This window comes from Hemiscyllium ocellatum, chromosome 13 (assembly GCF_020745735.1).
Source record: "Hemiscyllium ocellatum isolate sHemOce1 chromosome 13, sHemOce1.pat.X.cur, whole genome shotgun sequence".
Lineage (NCBI taxonomy): Eukaryota > Metazoa > Chordata > Chondrichthyes > Orectolobiformes > Hemiscylliidae > Hemiscyllium > Hemiscyllium ocellatum.
Window position 1 is genome coordinate 38,985,682 of NC_083413.1, and position 20,164 is coordinate 39,005,845.

Genomic DNA, 20,164 nt, shown 5'->3' on the forward strand with positions numbered 1-20,164 from the left:
TCCATGCTGAGGCCGGAAGTCTGCAATGACTTCACTCAAGGCCTGAGGTGGGGAGGTAAGAAAAAAGAATGAAAGACAACATATGAAAAGAGACAAAAAAATAGAAAGGAAATAGATGGGGTGAATGAGCTCTGTCTGAGGAGTCCTATTACGCTGCCATCTTGGGAAGTCAGTACGTTTCCTCCAAATCTAACTCCAAGGTCTTGGGCAAATTTCCCACCAAACATTTTATAAAGGAATAAAGGCAGGATAAGTGAATGGGAAAATAAGTAATGGCCAGAGTAAAATGCAGAGAAAATTGAGGTTATTCATTTTGCTGGCAATGGTAGAAAAACTGAATCTTTCGAGATGCTGACAAACTATTAAAAGTTGATGTTCATAAACATCACTGTGCAAGCAATATAGTTATGTACATACAGCAAGGAAGTGGACAGACAGGTTGATATTTATTACAAAGGGTTTTAGAACAAGAGTAATGACATCTTTTTACTTTGATGAGACCACAAGTCTCATTCAGCCAGACAGATTCAGCTATTGCTTTCAAAAAGGAATTGGACAAATGCCTGAAAGAAAAACATTTGTAGGGCTTTGCCAAAAGGGCTGGACAGTGTGACTAGCTGAATTACTCTTGTAAAACGTTAGCATGAATTTAAAACATAGAATGGTCTCTTTCTGAGTAACAGCAATTCTGTGAATTGTACATTAAGACCAGAAAATCCAGTTGCTTTTTAGCATCTCACAGACAAACTTTCCAGCATAAATATTCATATCACAAAATAATGAATTAATGCATATCTTGTTTTATTGTTAGGTTTGTTTGAACCCAAGGATATGAAATTTGAGTTAAATCGAAACCAGACTATGGATCCTTCGATTGTTGAAATGACTGACAAAGCCATTCAAATTCTCCAGAAAAATCCCAAGGGATTTTTCCTATTTGTTGAAGATAAGTAACTAAAACCCTTGCTCAATTTACTTCTAAAAATATTGTCACTTACAGTTTTCAAGTTAATTATCTGAGGTATTTTTCCATTTTCATCATTAATGTTGAAGTAATCTTTTAAAGGAAAAAACACATGCAATGGGAATGGTTGCTTATGGTTATATATTTAAGTGCCAGTGTTGACATGAGTTGCATTTGTTAGCCAAATATATGGGCCTGGAGTTGAATCTAGCACGAACAAAAGGGATAGAAGTCTATTCTTTTTGATGACTATATGTTACTGGGGTAAATACACAGTACAGGAATTGCACTGTTTTGACAATGTCACCTCCAAAAAGTGAAAAGAGCTGACAAGGTGACATGTGGTTTACTGCAAGCCATAGTAAATAGCTCTCTCCAGCAGAAACTCTGAGCAACATTTTCCTTAACCCAGGGCACAGCAGCATTTTGCACAGTAGCACAGTGACAACCTTGCCATTGATGCCTGTGATAAAATCAGATGTTCACCTTAATCCAGGGATTAAAGTGGAACCATGTATTTAAAAATCTTGCATAATATTATCAGAATTGAGAAGATATACCTATGAGTACTGAATCATTGATTATTCTTTCTTTAAGTGGTAGAATTGATCATGGACACCATGATGGAACAGCAGTGCAAGCTTTAACTGAAGCAGTTAAATTTGATGAAGCTATTGAAAAAGCAAGTTTCTTGACAAGTGATGTTGACACTCTCACTATAGTAACTGCAGATCATTCACATATGTTCGCATTTGGTGGAAAAGCACTTCGTGGCAATCCAATATTTGGTAAGTGGCAATTTGTTCCTTCTGGTCATAAAAGAAATATCTATTTGAGTTTTGAATTAGGGAATTTTATTTGACAATGTTACTATGAAATGCCTTGTGGTGGTTTTCAACATTGATGGCACTAGATAAATGCAAATTATGTCATTGACTGTAATTCAATTGTTAAAAAATGTATTTCCACAAAAGTTAGAATCCATACAAGAATTAGAATCTCTACAGTGTGGAAACAGGCCCTTTGGCCCAACAAGCCCACACTGACCCTCCGAAGAGTAACCCTCCCAGACCCATTCCCCTCCCCTGTATTTACCCCTGATCAATCCACCTAACCTACACATCTCTGAAAACTGTGGGCAATTTAGCATGGCCAATTCACCTTACCTGCACATCTTTGGATTGTGGGAGGAAACTGGAGCATCCAGAGGAAACCCACGCAGACACAGGGAGAATGTGCAAACGCCACACAGCCTGTCACCCAAGGCTGGAATTGAATCCGGGTCCCTGTAGCTGTGAGGCAACAGTGCTAACCACTGAGCGAAATATTTTGAATCAAATTTTTTGGTGTGAAGTTTGGTTCAATTTTGTAGGAAACATTAGCAAAATCGATCATAAAGTTGCTATAAGTTATGCTGAGCTATATTCATTCAAACATACTAGCTTTGAATGTTGGCATCTGAGTTAATTTAAAATAAATTAAAAAATGATTGTGAAAATTCAGCCTTTGAATTAGTTTCATTCTCCAATTCACAAAATAACTAAATTGTTATGGTACAGAAGGGGACCATTGGCATCTTGCATCAATGGACCGAAGGGTCTGTTTCCATGCTGTACATCTCTATGACTCGTATCACCTAGTACCTAGTCCTGCTTTGTACCCATATCCCTGCACACCATTTCTATCCAAATGATCATCCAATGCCCTCTTGAATGCCTCCATTGAATGTGCCTACATATTTCCAAGGGGCGCATTTCATATCCTAACTGCTCATTGAGTTAAAAAGCTTTTCCTCGCTTCACGCTTGCCTCTTTTGTGAACCACTTTCAATCTACAATCTCTTGTTCCTGTTCTCTTTCCAAGCAGGAACAGTTTCTCCCTATCGTTTTGATTCATTCTGCCCATGATTTTGAAAATCTCTCACAAATCTCTTCTCAAGGAGAGTTTTTTTTTTAGATTAGATTACTTACAGTGTGGAAACAGGCCCTTCGGCCCAACAAGTCCACACCGACCCGCCGAAGCGCAATCCACCCATACCCCTACATTTACCCCTTACCTAACACCATGGGCAATTTAGCATGGCCAATACACCTGACCCGCACATCTTTGGACTGTGGGAGGAAACCGGAGCACCCGGAGGAAACCCACGCAGACACGGGGAGAACGTGCAAACTCCACACAGTCAGTCGCCTGAGTCGGGAATTGAACCCAGGTCCCTGGCGCTGTGAGGCAGCAGTGCTAACCACTGTGCCACCGTGCCGCCCTAAGAGTGTTCCCAACTTCTTCAATCTATCCTCATAATTGAAGTTCCACATTCCTGGAACCATTCTTGTAAATCATTTCTGCACTCTCTTTAATGCATTCACATCTTTCTTATAATATGATGCTCAGAAGTGTACAAAATACTCAAGCTGAGGTCTAACAATTCAATATTGATGGACCATTATCCTCTGTGTGCTCTGGCGAACAATTGTAAAGACATTCTATATAAATGGTCTTACAAATTTGCCACATGCCACGCACAGAGGAAATGTCACACTGATCATTTTGACTATTGTCCTCTGCTCTACAGATTTTGATTTTGTTATTTAAAATTGTACATTAATTAAAATTTGACTAGATTTTGAATTTGATTGGTTATGAATCCACCAAATTGATAAGTATTTTTGATTTCTGATCTCTTGTCTGATCCTCAATGATTACAAAATGTAACCTGTTTTGTGACACTGTTTTCACGCCAACTTATTTATAGTACATATCTGAACATTATACATAATGTTAAAATTATGCTAATTAATAATCACTCAGAGGGATATCAATTTACGCAGTATGTGCCATTTGTGCAGGAAAGTGAATTCTACAAATTGGTCTTGTAATGCTCATTTAAATTTCAAAAAGTTTTTAAAATTGGTATAAAAAAGTTATGGCTAGAATATTATCACCATTCATGCACACATTAAATATATCTTCACTGACCTTTTATCTCAGGAGCATATCTTTAAAGGATTAAGCATAAATTATATCTTGAAGTTAAAATTATAAACCTTTAGCAGAAGGCTATTGTGGAGGATTTAATAATTCACTTGTCCTCAATCAAGTTCATGCTTTGCTGCTTATTTTGGGCTTTTGAAAAATCCAAACTAAACTGTAACCTATGAGCTAAATAGGAAATACATTGAGTTACATTTTGTTGACAGGGTTTCTGTAACTAATATTAATTATTGACTTTGCATTGGTTAGGTAATTGTGAGTACTAAACCATATTTTCAATTATTTAATATAGGACTGGCACCAGCACTTGCTTTGGATGGAAAGCCATATACAACCATCTTGTATGGAAATGGACCAGGCTATGCAATCACAAATGCCACACGACCAAATCCAAAGTCCACTGATTATCGTAAGACAATATGAGTTTCATATTTATTGCAGTTACAAAGATTAAGATGAGCTCTACAGTAATATTCAAATGCTCAAATTTGTTATGCCACGCTAATTCTACCACACTGACAGTATCAATTAAGATACGTTGAAGTATTTTTATAATGCTACTCCATATTTAAGTTTACAGAATTTATGAGACACAGGTGAATGAGTTAATTAGGGATTAATATTTCAAAAGGGTTAATTTTAGATTAAAAACTTTCCTCACTTTCTGAAGGATTTAGTCTGGAACTGATTTATTAGATAATTGTAAGCAATTAATATAAATTTCTATATTTCATTGGACCTCCTTGACTTTGTTGAGTAGAACAAACCAAGTTTTTTTCTCAGAGTTGATATTGTGGGTGCATGTAGGATACATGATAGCATTTATGGGAATTTGCAGCAGTCTCTATCTTCAGACTGATTTGTCAGAATACTGATACTCATTATAACTAGGCTGCATTTATTTCTGCTACAACATTAGACCACATCCTGCAGATGCTGTATTTTGGAAAGGCAAATCAGGGCAGGACTTATATGCTTAATGGTAAGGTCCTGGGGATGTTGCTGAACAAAGTGACTTTGGAGTGCAGATTCATGCTTCCTTGAAAGTGGAGTTGCAAGTAGATAGGATAATGAAGAAGGCATTTAGTAAGCTTTCCTTTATTGGTCAGAGCATTGAGCACAGGAGCTGGGAAGTTATGTTGCGTACAGGTCATTGGTTAGACCACTTTTGGAATTCTGTGTGCAATTCTGGTTTCCCGCTTATCAGAAGGACATTGTGAAACTTGAAAGTTCAGAAAAAATTTACAAAGATGATGCCAAGGTTGGAGGGTTTGAGCTATAGGGAGAAGCTGAATAGACTGGGACTGTTTTCCCTGAAGCATTGGAGGCTGAGGAGTTACTTTACAGAACTTTATAAAATCATGAGGGGCATGGATAGGATAGATGGAAAAAGTCTTTTCCCTGGGGTGGGGGAAGTCCAGAACTAGAGGGCATAGGTTTCGGGTTAGATGAGAAAAATTTAAAAGGGACCTTAAGAGGCAACTTTTTCATGTAGAGGATGGTGTGTGCATGGAATGAGCTACTGGAGGAAGTGGTGGAGGCTGGTACACTTACAACATTTAAAAGGTATCAGGCTGGGTATATGAATCAGAAGGGTTTAGAGGGATATGTGCCAAATGCTGGTAAATGGGACTAGATTAATTCAGGATATCTGTTTGGTATGAATGAGTTGGACCCAAGGGTCTGTTTCTATGCTGCTTTATGACTCTAAATGAATGGAAAGACCATTAGTAGTTACATTGTAGGTCAATGCACAACTGGGAGTAGGAGTTAGAATAATTGAACATTGTGTACTGTCAGAAATTTTATCAAGGGAGAAAGGCACAAGAATAGTGGATCCCAACAGAATGGAGTCCTGCAAATTTAATGCTCAGTTCACAAAAGGAAGCACTTAAATTGATCAAAATTTAGTTGATGGAGGGAAATTCCTCAAACAAGCACCTTGAGAAATGCTGCCTACTCTTTGACAGAAATAAGTTTCAGCATTCTGCTCTTCTCCACACCCACCTCCAGGACCTGCTGTTGAAGACTCCTATGTTCAACTAGTGGCCTCCCATCCTGGTGAGAGAATGGAGGCATGTGATTGATATTCCATTGGTAAAAGGTCTGGGCAAATGGTCATTAATGAATCATATCTATAAAGAACTTTGCTTCTCACTTCCTAAAGGTAGAAAGCCTGATGGAGGCCATTTCCTTAAACATGGAACTGCATTAGGAAACCATTTCATCCCAACTTCCCATATTTTACTGGCTCTGCTCCCCCAACGTCCTTTGGAATCTTTGGAATTCCCTTTCCCAGAGAATAGTGAAGGTTTGGTCTCCGGATATATCAAGGCTGTGTTAAGTACACTTTCAATCAGAAGGGAGTCAAGAGTTAAGGGAGACTAGCAAAAAAGAAAATGGAGTTAAGGTCACAACAAGATCAACATGGTTTTATTGTAGCAGAACCAAGAGGCTGAATGGTCTACTTCTATTATGAACTTATGACATAGAGGGGCAGAGGGGACAGGACAAGGAGGAAAGGTGGTAAATGAGAAATGGGATGAGGAGATCGTGAAGAGGAACGGTAAGTGGGAAGGGAGAAATAGTATAGGGGAAGAATAAAAATATGGAATGTGGAGCAAGATTTCACACTGGCTTTTATATTACAGACCTAGGAAGTGACAACAGGAGTGTTTTGGCAAGGGAGAAAAGTTGGCAACTGAGTAGAATACAATGCTCTCTGAAGGCTTGGTTTATTCCTTCCAAGGATTGCAGTGGAGCAAACCCTATTACCTAGAGGCATAAGACAGCTTGTTACATCAGCATTGGTTTGAGAAGTTGCAAACTAACATGAAAGATTACTTCACCACTGCTCCCTCACCACCCGACGCCTGGAGGAAGAACACCTCATCTTCCCCCTCAGAACACTTCAACCCCAGGGCATCAATGTGGACTTCATAAGTTTCCGCATTTCCCCTTCCCCCACCTCAATTCCAAACTTCCAGCTCAGCACTGTCCCCATGACTTGTCCTACCTGCCTATTTTCCTTTCCACCTATCCACTCCACCCTCCCCCCGACCTATCACCTTCATCCCCTCCTCCACTCACTTATTGTACTCTATGCTACTTTCTCCCCATCCCCACCCTCCTCTCACTTATCTCTCCACGCTTCAGGCTCTCTGCCTGTATTCCTGATGAAGGGCTTTTGCCCGAAACGTTGATTTTACTGCTCCTCGGATGCTGCCTGAATTGCTGTGCTCTTCCAGCACCACTTATCCAGAATCTGGTTTCCAGCATCTGCAGTCATTGTTTTTACCTACTCGATTACACCTTTTAGCCAATCCAGGTACAATGACTGTAAATAAGGACTACCTTATGGAACTGAGCTGATTCTTATTGACAGAGGATCAGGGATACAATTGCTTTCACCATGTCAGTGCAGTTTTACGATGACAGCAGCAGTTAGGTTTGATTGCACTTATATATATTGTTCAAATGCCTGTAAAATGAATTAGGAACTAATTAGCCAGGAACTAATTATATGTATCATGCTTCAGGGACCACATTCACGGCTCCATTGGAAAGTCAGGTTTTGTATAATATAGCACTAGCTTAAGGCAGTTTGCTAGCTTGACAACAAGGTAATTGTGTTTACGATAGATAGCTCTAATCTTTCCAAGGATAAAAAAAAGAGAAAACAATGACAGATTGTAGTTACCAGCTGCAGACTGTGAGAAAGAAATTCTGTTGTGAATCACAAGTTAAACATCTTATGTAGACACATACATTCCATTAGGTACAATTGTACATAAAACTCAACATTATACAGTGGCACTCTATTGCCTGCACACAACAAAAACAAAAAATTAACTCATAGATCAAATAACAATGAAATTATTTTGAAGAGGTTGGAGAAAGTAATTCCGTGTAGTAACTGGTTTATTTTTCATAAATATAATTTGGCAAGATGGTGTAAGTGCAGCAACTTTCATTCGTATAATGCCTTGACACAACCAAAAGTCCAAAAGTTTTTTATAAGTACAAGTAGTACCAACAGTGTAATTGAAATATTAGAACAGCCAACCAAAAGTTTGACTGATGTTTTTGAAGAAGAGGAGAGAGCTATCAATACACAGGACTCTATGGAAAGTGAAACTGGAATGGTGAAGATACTATATAGCTGAAAATGGGGTAGTGTGAAGCAGGGATGTAAAGGAACCCAATAACTGAGGTTGAAGAAGATTACATTGATTAGGTGGTGATAAACAATGGAAGTATCTAATGAGATTTTCTGATACTTGCAGAAAACAAGAATTATGAACAACAAGCTGCTGTTCCACTAGATTCAGAAACTCATGGAGGAGAAGATGTAGCAATTTTTTCTAAAGGTCCCATGGCTTATTTGTTCCACAAAACCCATGAAGAGAATTACATTGCCCATGTGATTGCATATGCTGCTTGCATTGAACCATATAGGGAGTGTCCACCAAATCCCACCACCAGCAGTGGATCTTCAGTCCAGCCTATGAATCTTCTCAGTATTTTACTGGTGACACTTTATTTTCTCAAGTCCTAAAGCATGTTTAGCTGCTTTGTATATAATGTTTAACTGCCTTAAAATTATAAATTCCATTTAATTTTACAAATATAATTGAAAAGTAATTAATGCTTCATCATAATTCATATGTTGTATGCTTGTATGTCTATGTAGCAAAAGAAACATACTTTCTTTCATATTTGGTATCTTTGAAAACTTATTTTATTAATTCATGAAATATGGGTGTCACTAGCTAGGTCAGCATTTATTGCCCATCACTGAATGGCCTGAAGAAGTTGTGGTGGCTGCAATCTGTGCAGTGCTGCTGGGTAATGATTCCCAGATTTGGACTCCATGTCAGTTAAGGATAAGCAATATATTTTCAATTCAGAAAATGTGTGACTTTAAGGGGAACCTGGAGGAGATGATGCTCCCATTCATCAACTTATAGAACTCCATGGGTTAGAAATTGTAGGTGTGGAAGGTATCATCAAAGTAATAATTAGCCAATAGTAAATAATAATTACATAATTCTGATTGTGGAATAATGTATGAATTCAGTATGTTTTGGAAATCATTAAAACATTATTACGTTCTATTTGACTTTTTCTTTACAAATATTGATTAATTATGATTCTCTTTAGTCACCAAAAGGAAACTGGATCCTAAATCTGAGGTTGCTGTTGGGGGACACTGAGAGTCCAATTCATCAATTAGTTAACTGAGGTCACTGATGAGATAATACTTTTACTAACCATTAATAGAACAGCATTCAAAAAGAAACAACCAAGTTGGCTAAATCAGACAGTCTCCTGAACCCAGGTTGCTTGTTTAGTTTGCTTCGTTATCATCATACATATATTCTGGGATTTTGGTCAGCAAAAAGGGTCTCACCCATCGCTCAGAATGTCAACAGGGAATCTCAGTCAGCTTCATGGAGGAGGCCTGTTGAAATCAAGTGCACCTCATGATTGAAAGCCTGGTGGTGAGGTCTTGACCTCTGCTTCCCATTTAATTATAAACTTCTTTTGTGACCGTGATGGTTCTTCTTTAGTTATGCTCGATCCTCTTCTTCAACAATGATGGATTTTTAAAAAATATATATTTTTCGGTGTTTCCATCTAAAGTTTCCTTGAAAACACTTAATCACACAGGGCTGGATTTGTGACAAGGAGACAGATATGAGAAATCAGAAGTACCCCTGATCCCACAAGTCCAGTTCCTTTGAGGAAACATTCCTTCCAGTCTTTGTCAGAGAAGTTGGTATTAGATAAAAGTAGAGTTGGTTGCCTCTAGACGCAGGCTGAGATGATAACAGTGGAAAGAAGGTGACAACCAGCAGGCTGGAATGGCTGTCTCTGTCTATCTGATCATCAGCCCAGTTTTTAACCATGACTGTCAGGCCTTCAAACCCATTTCCCTGACCTCCACCCACCCAAACACCCCTGCACCTCCCAAGTCTCCTCCATGTTGCTCACGTCTTTCATTCCCTCTCCATGCCCAAATATCTTCCATATCTTTGCATTACTCTTATGGCCCTTCCACACACACTTATGCGACCTCCATTCTCTCCCATTATTCACTATGTACAGAGATCATGAAATACTTCCAGCCGCAACATGACCTCCCAACTCCGGTACTCAATACTGTGACCAATAAAGGAAAGCACACCAAACGCCTTCTTTACTAACCTATCTACCTGTGACTCCACTTTCAAGGAGCTATGAACCTGCACTTCAAGGTCTCTTTGTTCAGCAACACTCCCTAGGACCTTACCATTAAGTGTATAAGTCCTGCTAAGATTTGCTTTCCCAAAATGCAGCACCTTGCATTTATCTGAATTAAACTCCATCTACCACTTCTCAGCCCATTGGCCCATCTAGTCAAGATCCCGTTGTAATCTGAGGTAACCCTCTTCACTGTCCACTACACCTCCAATTTTGGTGTCATCTACAAACTTATTAACTGTACCTCTTATGCTTGCATCCAAATCATTCATGTAAATAACAAAATGTAAAGGACCCAGCACCAATCCTTGTGGCACTCCATTGGTCACAGGCCTCCAGTTTGAAAAACAATGCTTCACCACCACCTTTTAGCCAGTTCTGTATCCAAATGGCTAGTTCTCTCTGTATTCCATGAGATCTAACCTTGTTAATCATTCTCCCATAGGGAACCATGTCAAACGCCTTACTGAAGTCCAGCTCTGCCCTCATCAATCCTCTTTGTTACTTCTTCAAAAAACTCAGTCAGGCTTGTGAGACATGATTTCCCACATATAAAGCCATGTTGACTATTCCTAATCAGTCCTTGCCTTTCCAAATACATGTACATCCTGATTGACGAGATATATCTTCTTCCTTTTATCATAATGCCTTAGTGTACTCTCTGCTTCCACAGCTGATTTGGAGGGAATCTGTTGGCAGTGTCATACAGCCATGGAGATGTACAGCATGGAAACTGACCCTTTGGTCCAACTCGTCCATGCTGACCAGATATCCTAAACTAAACTAGTCCCAATTGCCAGCATTTGGCCCATATCCCTCTAAACCCTTCATATCATTATGAAAATGTGGGTGTACTGTACCTTTAAGAGAGTTAAAAACTAGCAGACAAAACTACCTGACACAGCAACAAGTGTTCTGAACAAGATATAATGTAACATTTGGTCGAACAACTCGATTATCTGGTTGCCTGGCGATGGAAAAACAAATGTGAATTAGGCCAATCAGCTTAAATTATACCCTGAAAATACCAACCTCCAATCAAGTTTGAATTTAGTATATTGACAATCTTAAAAGCCAATGTCACAATCTGATGCTTTGGTGGAGGTGGGGGGGGGGGGCGGTATATGACCGGGGAAAGTTGAACAGTTGGGAGGAAAACTGCCAAGCTACCAGCATCTGCAGACTATCTGCAGAATAGCACTTTTAAAGGTGCCTTTATTGAACAGTAACCTGTGAAGCAGAAATCCCTAAGACAAATAAAAGAAGACAGAGGAAGACACAACGAGACGATTCGACATCTGGCTGGTTTTGAAAAGTTGAATTTTGGCATCTTAAATTGGGGGTTTTATTGGACTAGTATAGAAAGTAAAGTAAAAGATAGGTTAGAGGAAGGAGTTGTAAATAGTTGTTAGTCAATTATTTGCTGTTATACTTTAAGAAATAAAGTTGTTAATTTTTACTTTAAATAGCTCTTGGAATTTTCACAGATTACTGCACAGGATAAATCTTTCTGTGTTGCCGGTTTAAATTAAGCAGGGGGATTTACCCTTTGTGGTAACACTATTCATATACCCATCCAGATGCCATTTAAAAGTTGTAATTGTACCAGCCTCCACTACTTCCTCTGGTAGCTCATTCCATACACACACCACCCTTTGCATGAAAAAGTTGCCCCTTAAGTCTATTTTAATTTTTTTTTCCTCTGATCCTAAACCTATGCTCTCTAGTTCTGGAGTCACCCACCCCAGTGAAAAAGACCTTGTCTATTTACCCTATCCATGCCGTTCATGATTTTATAAACCACTTTAAGGTCACCATTCAGCCCCCAATGCTCCAGGAAAAACATCTCCAACTTATTCAGCCTCTCCCTGACCCCCTTGTTCCTGGAGGCTTGGTTGGGTGGCCCCGGGGAAACTTATGTCTGGATGAGCCAGACTTTTCACGGTTCTCCCTGCCAAATGTAAGTTGACTCTCCTTGGCATGAATTTCCAAGTGTCAAAGAGGACAGGCAGGGTGTAGATGAAGGGCTCAGCCACCTATGGAGTGTTCTGAGCAGAGACTTCAGAGGGGGGAAATATGTGGTTTCTCATGTGGCTTGGTGCATAGTGACTCCAACCTGTCTCCTTGTAAGGAAGGGGCCCATGTTCCCCTGTTGCCTTGCCTTCAGGCCTGAATACCAGTGACTGGAACAGTGCAGTCCCAGAGCACATGCAGACCCTGAGGATGGGGGACCCACTTTCTGGGCAGCTGGCAACTGGGTCATGGAGGCAGACAGGTAGTCATGTGATTTATTAGACCTCTACAGCTTACAGCAATGAGGGTCATTGTAGCCCACATGCCTGTCTGCTGTTCTTGTTTTTCCCTGGGCTTGTGGATGAACGCTGTCATCACTGACACCACATTGTCATTCCTGGGGCTGCAAGTGCTGGTCTCTGTCAGTGCTCCCTGTGCCTGGGGCATTTCTTCCTCAGTCAACTGGGAATTGTTTTCAGATTGTGTTCTCACACTTTCCAAACCTAATGTTCCCACTGAGCTGTCAGTATTTGGGCTGGTGAGGGATGCTGATACTTCCTCTGAAGTCTTGCTACTGTCATCCTCGCAGGTCAAGGAGCAGCTTTTGGGGATCTGGCCATTTCACCTTGAGGGTGGTAAATGTGCAAGCATTACCTGCAAGATATAAGAAAGAGGAGTTAGATTAAATTAGATTGCTTTCGGTATGGAAACAAACCCTTCGGCCCAACAAGTCCACACTGATCCACGAAGCACAACCCACCCAGACCCATTCCCCTACATTTACCCCTTTACCTAACACTACAGGTAATTTAGCATAGCCAATTCACCTAACCTGCACAAACCCATGCAGACACGGGGAGAATGTGCAAACTCCACACAGTCAATCGCCTGAGTCGGGAATTGAACACGGGTCTCTGGCGCTGTGAGGCAGCAGTGCTAACCACTGTGCCATCATGCCATCCAAAAAGCATCTTGGTATCTCTGCCTTACAACTTCCCCTCAAAAATAAATAAATAACCTCTTAAACTGACAGCATTCTTACAAAGATCAGAACTGCACTGTGGGCATAGAGACATTCACAGTTGTGACTAGTGGTTAGAATGTTGTGTGATGAATGACATTGACTGTGAACTTAATGTGAGAGTTGCAATAGAATGAAGAGAGGTGCTTAGGCAGTTGATAGGATGTGACTGTCTCAATATGCTGACAGTGCATTTCTGGTCTTTGTAAGCATGTTGTAAGTTTAAGAGGTTATTTTGTCCTATTTATTTTTGAAGAGAAGTAGTAAGGCAGAGATACCAAGATGCTTAGCTAAGACCACCTCAGTAAACAGCTTGGGAGCCCTTGGCTGGAGATCACAACGGGTAATGAAAAATCATCCAAATTCAAAATGTTAGCTTGTTCTCTCTCCATGGATGCTGTCTGACCTGTTGTGACTGCCAGCATTTGTTGTTCTCAGTACAGATTCATACATTGGGAGGCTTGGGTTTCTTTCAAACAGCCTGAACGGGGGTGGCCAGCCCTCACAGATTAGGATTTCTGGATTTTATTTCATCAGTAGCATCAGAAGCTATAGGGGTCTCAATGGAGATGGAGACTTCAGCGAATGAGCTCTGGCTACTACTCTCTCTGAATTTTCACTTGATGTTTTTCATCCTGGATGAGAGAACTGCATTTGAAAATCTGTGCCTGCATTTGCCTTTTTATCAAGGAGTGTGTTTATGTGATGTTACTATATTAGAACAGTTAATTAGTAATAATTACTGTATCTATTATTCTATTAAGTTTCCAATAAAGTTATGCTAAATTCCTCTTTTTTTGGTTGTATTTTAACTACAGCATTTAAATAAATTGTGTTTTTCTTAACGTTGAGTACTTTGACCAGTTGCATTTGTCTTTAAATTTGCCTTTAAAATAAGAAAAAAGTTAGGATTAGGCTACCTTCTCAAAATATTTTGAGAGGGTCTGGTCTGGTCCATAAAAGTTTCTCCTGAGAGGCCCAGGATGAAAGAGGAGTATAATGTGCAGCATACTTACACCATGAGACCTCTCTCTGCATTATTATAGGCTGTCTTCTCATGTCATGGGAGTAAGGGAGGGATTAAGTGAGATGAAAGTCGGTGATATGGCTGTTAGTCCTCGTACAAATAGGCAAAATGTAGTGAGGTGTTTCAAGCGAGAGGGTAAGCACCTTAGAGGGCATGCATGGACAGTTATGTGGGAGATTGGGACGCGTGACAGTAAGTGATGGAAAGGTATTGCAGGCAATTTCAAAAAGTGGCAGAGTGTGAGCCTTGATAGAAAGTGGGTAAATAACAGTTTTAGAATGTGAGGTAGCAGGAGTACAATACTTACTCTCCTGCAAGCTGGCAAGGTGCAGTGACTTTCTTATGACACTGCTGGTCTGCAGATGTAGAGAATGACACTGTCCTCGTTGACAAATTCAGCCTAGGCCGCTAGGGTCTGGTGTTATGGCCTCCTTTGCCAGTCCTCCATGACAAGTACCCCTCTCCTTTGCACCACCCCCTCCAACATGATGTCTAGGTTCCTGTCAGAGAATCGCAGTGCCATCTTCCCCTTTTCCAAGATTCTGACCACCAAAGTGCAGGACACCTTTGGAATGCCAGCACTCAATTGGGTGCCAAGCAGACTTTTTAAAAATGGCATAGCTGCAAAGGATGCCAGTCTTTCAGTGGATATCTGGTGAGTAGTGAGTTACTTAGGGATTGTTGCACAGTAAGATGGGGCAAGAATCAGACGTGATGGGGTGGGGTAGGTAGTTAATGAAGTGAGTTTCATGACATACAGTGTTAAAATATATTACAATTCATGACGGAAATCCCTCTAAAAAATGGCATAATTATGACTTAGCCAAAAATATATAAGAATATATTTCAGTCAGTTGTTTCCACTTATGGGGAAGAGAATAGCTTGAGGCCATCAATACCAGACAGTAGCACAGCAGGTCAGGCAGCATCTGAGGAGCAGGAGAATCGATGTTTCAAGCAAAAGCCCTTCATCAGGAATCCTGCTCCTCGGATGCTGTCTGAACTGCTGTGCCTTTCCAGCATCACACTCTCGACTCTAATCTCCAGCATCTGTAGTGCTCACTTTCGCCTCATCACCAGGAAATCCAACCAGAAATTCAGAATAAACTGCTTTACCCAAAAATGATGAGAATGTGCAACTTACCAACCCACAAAGTGGTCAATTGAAGAGGAAAATCCACTTAAGGGAAAACTAAAAAAAAAAATTTGAGTGATTAAGGAATAGAAGATTATGCTATTAGATTTTGAAGAGGAAAAATTAGATAAGGCTTGAGTAAGCTTGACTGCTGTGTTATAATTCTGACAAGAGGAATGCATTGGTAGTTGAGCCCCACTACTCCACAAGCTATACCATTGGTGCAAATGTTTCGATTAAAAAAAAAGGCCAAATTGTTTCCCTCTATTACAATAATCCAAAATAAAAGAGGCTTTTGCCAGTGTTCTTTAATAAACTAAAAATAATATTTACTGTACACAAACTTATTCTTTAAACAGGTAGCAAAACTGGTTGAAAACTGAACTATTTTTTGGAATTAAACTATACCCTCTTAATCCTAAATAAATACATTGTACAGGTCTGCAGAGATGATACAGTTTTTAAAAACAAAGGCATATGGGGTAACCACACCCCTGTGGGCCCAAGGTCCAAATTTAAAGGGATACAATGGGGTGACCTCGTGGTACCCTGAGTTTTCTTTTGATGAGATCAGTATTCTGACCACCAAAGAGTGATGGAAAATCTTCAGACCAGATGTTAGTCCTGATGGAAAGTCAGTTAGACTCAAGGGCTCTGAAAAGGAGCATTTCAGCTTTACAGGAGTTTGTGAGGTAGTCAGATCATGTTAGAACCTTTCTCAGGTTCCAAAAGTACTTCACCGAAAGGTCTCAGCAGCTTGTCCTGCTGCAAGATTTCTTCTTATTATTTTCATGAAAAGTGTGTGAGAGAGAGAGAGAGAGAGAGAGACTTGCATACTGCACTGTCTGCTATCACAGAAGATGGAAAAAATGGAAACCAAATCTAGAAGAGTGTTACTATACAATCTTCAGCATATAAGCCCTGCCTCTTTCAAATCATGTTTGTCCAGCAATTAAAGCAATAAACTTAATTTATTATCTCTCTTAAAAGCTTTGCTTGTCTTCTTTCAAGTTACTTGACTTTACACCAATTAACAAGTGAATGACAGCTCACATTACAATTGAATAATCCCTGCAAATCACAAGTATTTCAAAGCCTTGTTTAACCATTTTTCATTCAAAATGTCCAAACAGTTTTAGTTCCTCATAGTCACAGTTTAAGTCACTAAAATAAAGGTATATTCCCTAAAGTTGACACATAGTAGGTTTTCTCATGTAACTGTGTGTATTATGCCCCTATGATGCCATCTTATCTGATGCTAACATGATTCTAGCACACACTGTACCCAGAAGAATTTGCCATGGCACAAATATCCTGGAATGGACTGGTACATCTGGTGCCTGTGCCATTTTTAAAAAAGGCTGTTGTGCACCCGGACAAACATGGTCAGTCCAGAGCTGCGTGATTCCTAACATTTGTGCAGATGTAATAGTTAAGGGGAACTTTGTAGCCTGTTTCATGGACAGGAGGTTCTGCTGGATAGGGCGGTACAGAGCAGGGTGTCCTCTTTCCTCAGGACCAGCAGAGGAGGACAAACCATCAGACCCTGCCAACATCAATCACTGGCCACTCAGGTCTTTGCAGTCCAAACCAACTGGATGAATGCCCAGCAGTGAAGGAAGAGGGTTGATGACCTTCTCTGCTCGGGCACTCACCTTATCTCTGTTAGTGCACCCATATCTCACCATAGTTCATTGTCTACCACTCTCACTACTACATTCAATATCTTCCCTCTCTCGCTCTCAACCATCCCAAACTCCCTACCAACCCAACAAGGCCTCTCTGCCACCAACCCCTTGCTTGGATCAACTATCCCCCCAGCACAAATACTATTACATATGCCACTTGCTTTCATCTCACTCGATCCTTCCCTTTTTCTCATTCCAGGAGATGACAGCACATAATATGGAAGAAAGAGCCAAGTTGGTTTCTGGGTTTCCTGACATTTGGATGCTCACCCCTATGAGGAGCAGATTTCGACCTGACCTGACCACCCCCAGTGCATCAAGCCAAGCGCTTCGACTAATATCAGTGATTGCCTTTGACTTACTGTACTGGGACCCACCAACTGAAGACTGTAGCCCATGATTTGACTGAGGACTGCTGCCATTCATGACCATGCTTCCTGGCTTAGTGCCTACTCTAAACAACAAGGCAAGCCAGAAGTAATGTGGGTCTTGTTGCTGTGAGTGGGCTGGGAAATGCAGGCATGGAAGGTGTGTGTCCATATAGACTTAAGGTGTGTGAGCAATAGGAGTGCAAATGAGTATCTCAGAGATGCAGCCTGGCTCAATCAGTTGATTTGATGCTTGTCTCTGCAAGAATGTCCTTTCAGGAGCATTGCAATGCTAGCTGCCAGTGTGCTGCAAAGTGCAGAAAGATCCTATTAATAGATTGGTGATGTGCCATGAGGGTCCTGAGAAGCTGGCGTGTGTTGGATGTTAACAACTTGAACACAGGGTGCGTGTGTCTGGTGCCCTGAGAATATATTGTTGTATCAAAGATGGTGGCCTGAAAAGCAAGCAGCAAGCTTACATTAGTAATTACTTGGGAATTATCAGTGCCAAGTTTCCTCACTACATGTAGGAGGAAGGAAGGAAGCTGTATATTATTTAGGTCATGATTTGGAGATGCCGGTGTTGGACTGGGGTGTACAAAGTTAAAAATCACACAACACCAGGTTATAGTCCAACAAGTTTAATTGGAAGTACACAATTAAACCTGTTGGACTATAAGCTGGTGTTGTGTGATTTTTAACTTTATTATTTAGTGAAGCTGATAACAAGAAATAGGCTTCTTGCCACTCCCTGGCAAGAATCTATCTTGAAGTCCAGAACTCTGTTGGAAAATGGGAGGAGTTATTCCTAATGTTGGGAAAGGTCTCACCCAACTTTCACGCGATCATCCACAAATGTTGCCATAGCCAGTCATTCAGGCCCTTACAAAAGATTCTGCTCCCAGTTCCTAATTAATGTAACATGATTATTTTCAAAGGATATCGCTTCAGTCACTTAAAACTTAATTTACAGAGGAACCTCGATCATCCGAATGAGATGGGCAGGCACTATTTCATTCGGATAGGTTATTATTTGGATAATCGATCTTAGCTTAAACAGGGGAAGCCATAGTGATCTAACACTGTGCTCTACCGGAGAATATGTTTAAATTGTAATGAGTCTGCCATTTAAACAAACTAATCTTTGCATTCAGCAAATTACAGGTTAACATGAGAAGAACTAAACCCTTACCATGAATTAAACAAGGTCCCTGTGTTTGCAAGACCATTGACAGGATCAGTTTCCGGGAACTTGGTGTCGCGAGACAAAGAGGGAAGCCTCGCCTCGCGCATGTGTTCACATTCGCGGCTTTTTTAAAAAATGAACGGTCCGGTAAAATGCCGAGAAAACAGTAAAACACTTACGTTCGCAAAGGGTTGTATAACAACCCTAACCTAAAAAAAAATCCAGTTGCTGATACTTGAGCTGCTTTTGTTTCTGCCCGCGTTTTCACATGTTCTTCTGTACAGGTAAATCAAATCTTTGATGTAATGTCTTTGCAGGACCTTGAAACCTTCTTCGGATAATCAAAATTCCTCTGTATTTATAAAACTTAAGTTTGTGTATTTTTTGCTGTATTCAATTAGAAATTTTAAAATTACAATAAAAACATTCAAACATTTCATCTCATAAGCAGCCCACAGAAATGTTAAAAACATTGGCCTTTGGGGTGTTGTAGCATTTTGTTGATACACAACACCACACAATGGTAAGATAAGGTTTTTATATCTGGAATTTTCTTAACCTTTGGTCATATAGTATTTGTTTCTGTATCCTTTTCTAATTCTCCATTGTCATCCACTTGGTTTAGATTAGATTCCTTACAGTGTGTAAACAGGCCCTTCGGCCCAACAAGTTCACACCAACCCTCTGGAGAGCAACCCACCAGACCCATTCCCGACATTTACCCCTTCACCTAATACTACATTTTTGGACTGTGGGAGGAAACTGGAGCACCTGGAGGAAACTCACACAGACACGGGGAGAATGTGCAAACTCCACACAGACATTTGCCTGAGGTGGGAATTGAACCTGGGTCTCTGGTGCTATGAGGCAGCAGTGCTAGCCTCCGTGCTGTATAATACATCAGCAGTACACACTGCTCTGTCAAAAGCCTCTGCAGCTAGCAGTTTGCAATTATCAGATATAACTTTGGCTTTACTCTTATCTAGTATATGCAACAGACTCCAGGCATCTCACCATCCATTATAGTTTACAGTGGGAACTGTGAAAATAGTCAAACTGCATCCATCTCAATTTTCAGCTAAAATTGGCAATGCTAATCATTAATTCTTATACATACTGGCATTTTGGTATTGGACATTTACTCAAGAGCTGAAAATGTGTTGCTGGTTAAAGCACAGCAGGTTAGGCAGCATCCAAGGAGAGAGAGGAAGAGAGCTTCTTCAAGGAAGGCATTCTTGTAAGAGGATTCGCAGTAGGTTAAAATCTTCGAGTAAAAAGTGAGGTCTGCAGATGCTGGAGATCAAAGCTGAAAATGTGTTGCTGGTTAAAGCACAGCAGGTCAGGCAGCATCCAAGGAACAGGAAATTCGACGTTTCGGGCCAGAGGGTTGTTCTTCAGACTGGAGGTCTGTGACCAGTGGACATCAAAATTGGAGGCGTAATGGACAGCAAAGAGGATTACTTCAGATTACAACAGGATCTGGACTAGATGGGCCAATGGGCTGAGAAGTGGCAGATGGAGTTCA

General features: G+C 40.4%; 1 protein-coding gene and 1 long non-coding RNA gene across 2 annotated transcripts in view; one reads left to right on the forward strand and one right to left on the reverse strand.

The window, feature by feature from the left end:
- Window positions 1–8,542, forward strand: part of LOC132821740 (intestinal-type alkaline phosphatase 1-like) — a 47,727-nt gene extending 39,185 nt beyond the window's left edge. The window contains exons 9-12 of the mRNA XM_060834450.1: window positions 812–950; window positions 1,562–1,752; window positions 4,248–4,364; window positions 8,242–8,542. Of these exons, the coding sequence (XP_060690433.1) occupies window positions 812–950; window positions 1,562–1,752; window positions 4,248–4,364; window positions 8,242–8,513 (719 nt within the window). The 3' untranslated portion in view covers window positions 8,514–8,542. The remainder of the gene's footprint in view (window positions 1–811; window positions 951–1,561; window positions 1,753–4,247; window positions 4,365–8,241) is intronic.
- A 3,131-nt stretch (window positions 8,543–11,673) lies between these two features.
- LOC132821518 (uncharacterized) lies at window positions 11,674–18,699 on the reverse strand. The gene is made up of 3 exons (XR_009645327.1): window positions 18,646–18,699; window positions 15,407–15,454; window positions 11,674–12,868 (listed from the first exon to the last, which is right to left on the reverse strand). It is a non-coding gene; the product is annotated as an uncharacterized LOC132821518 (long non-coding RNA).
- Window positions 18,700–20,164: the final 1,465 nt, after the last annotated feature.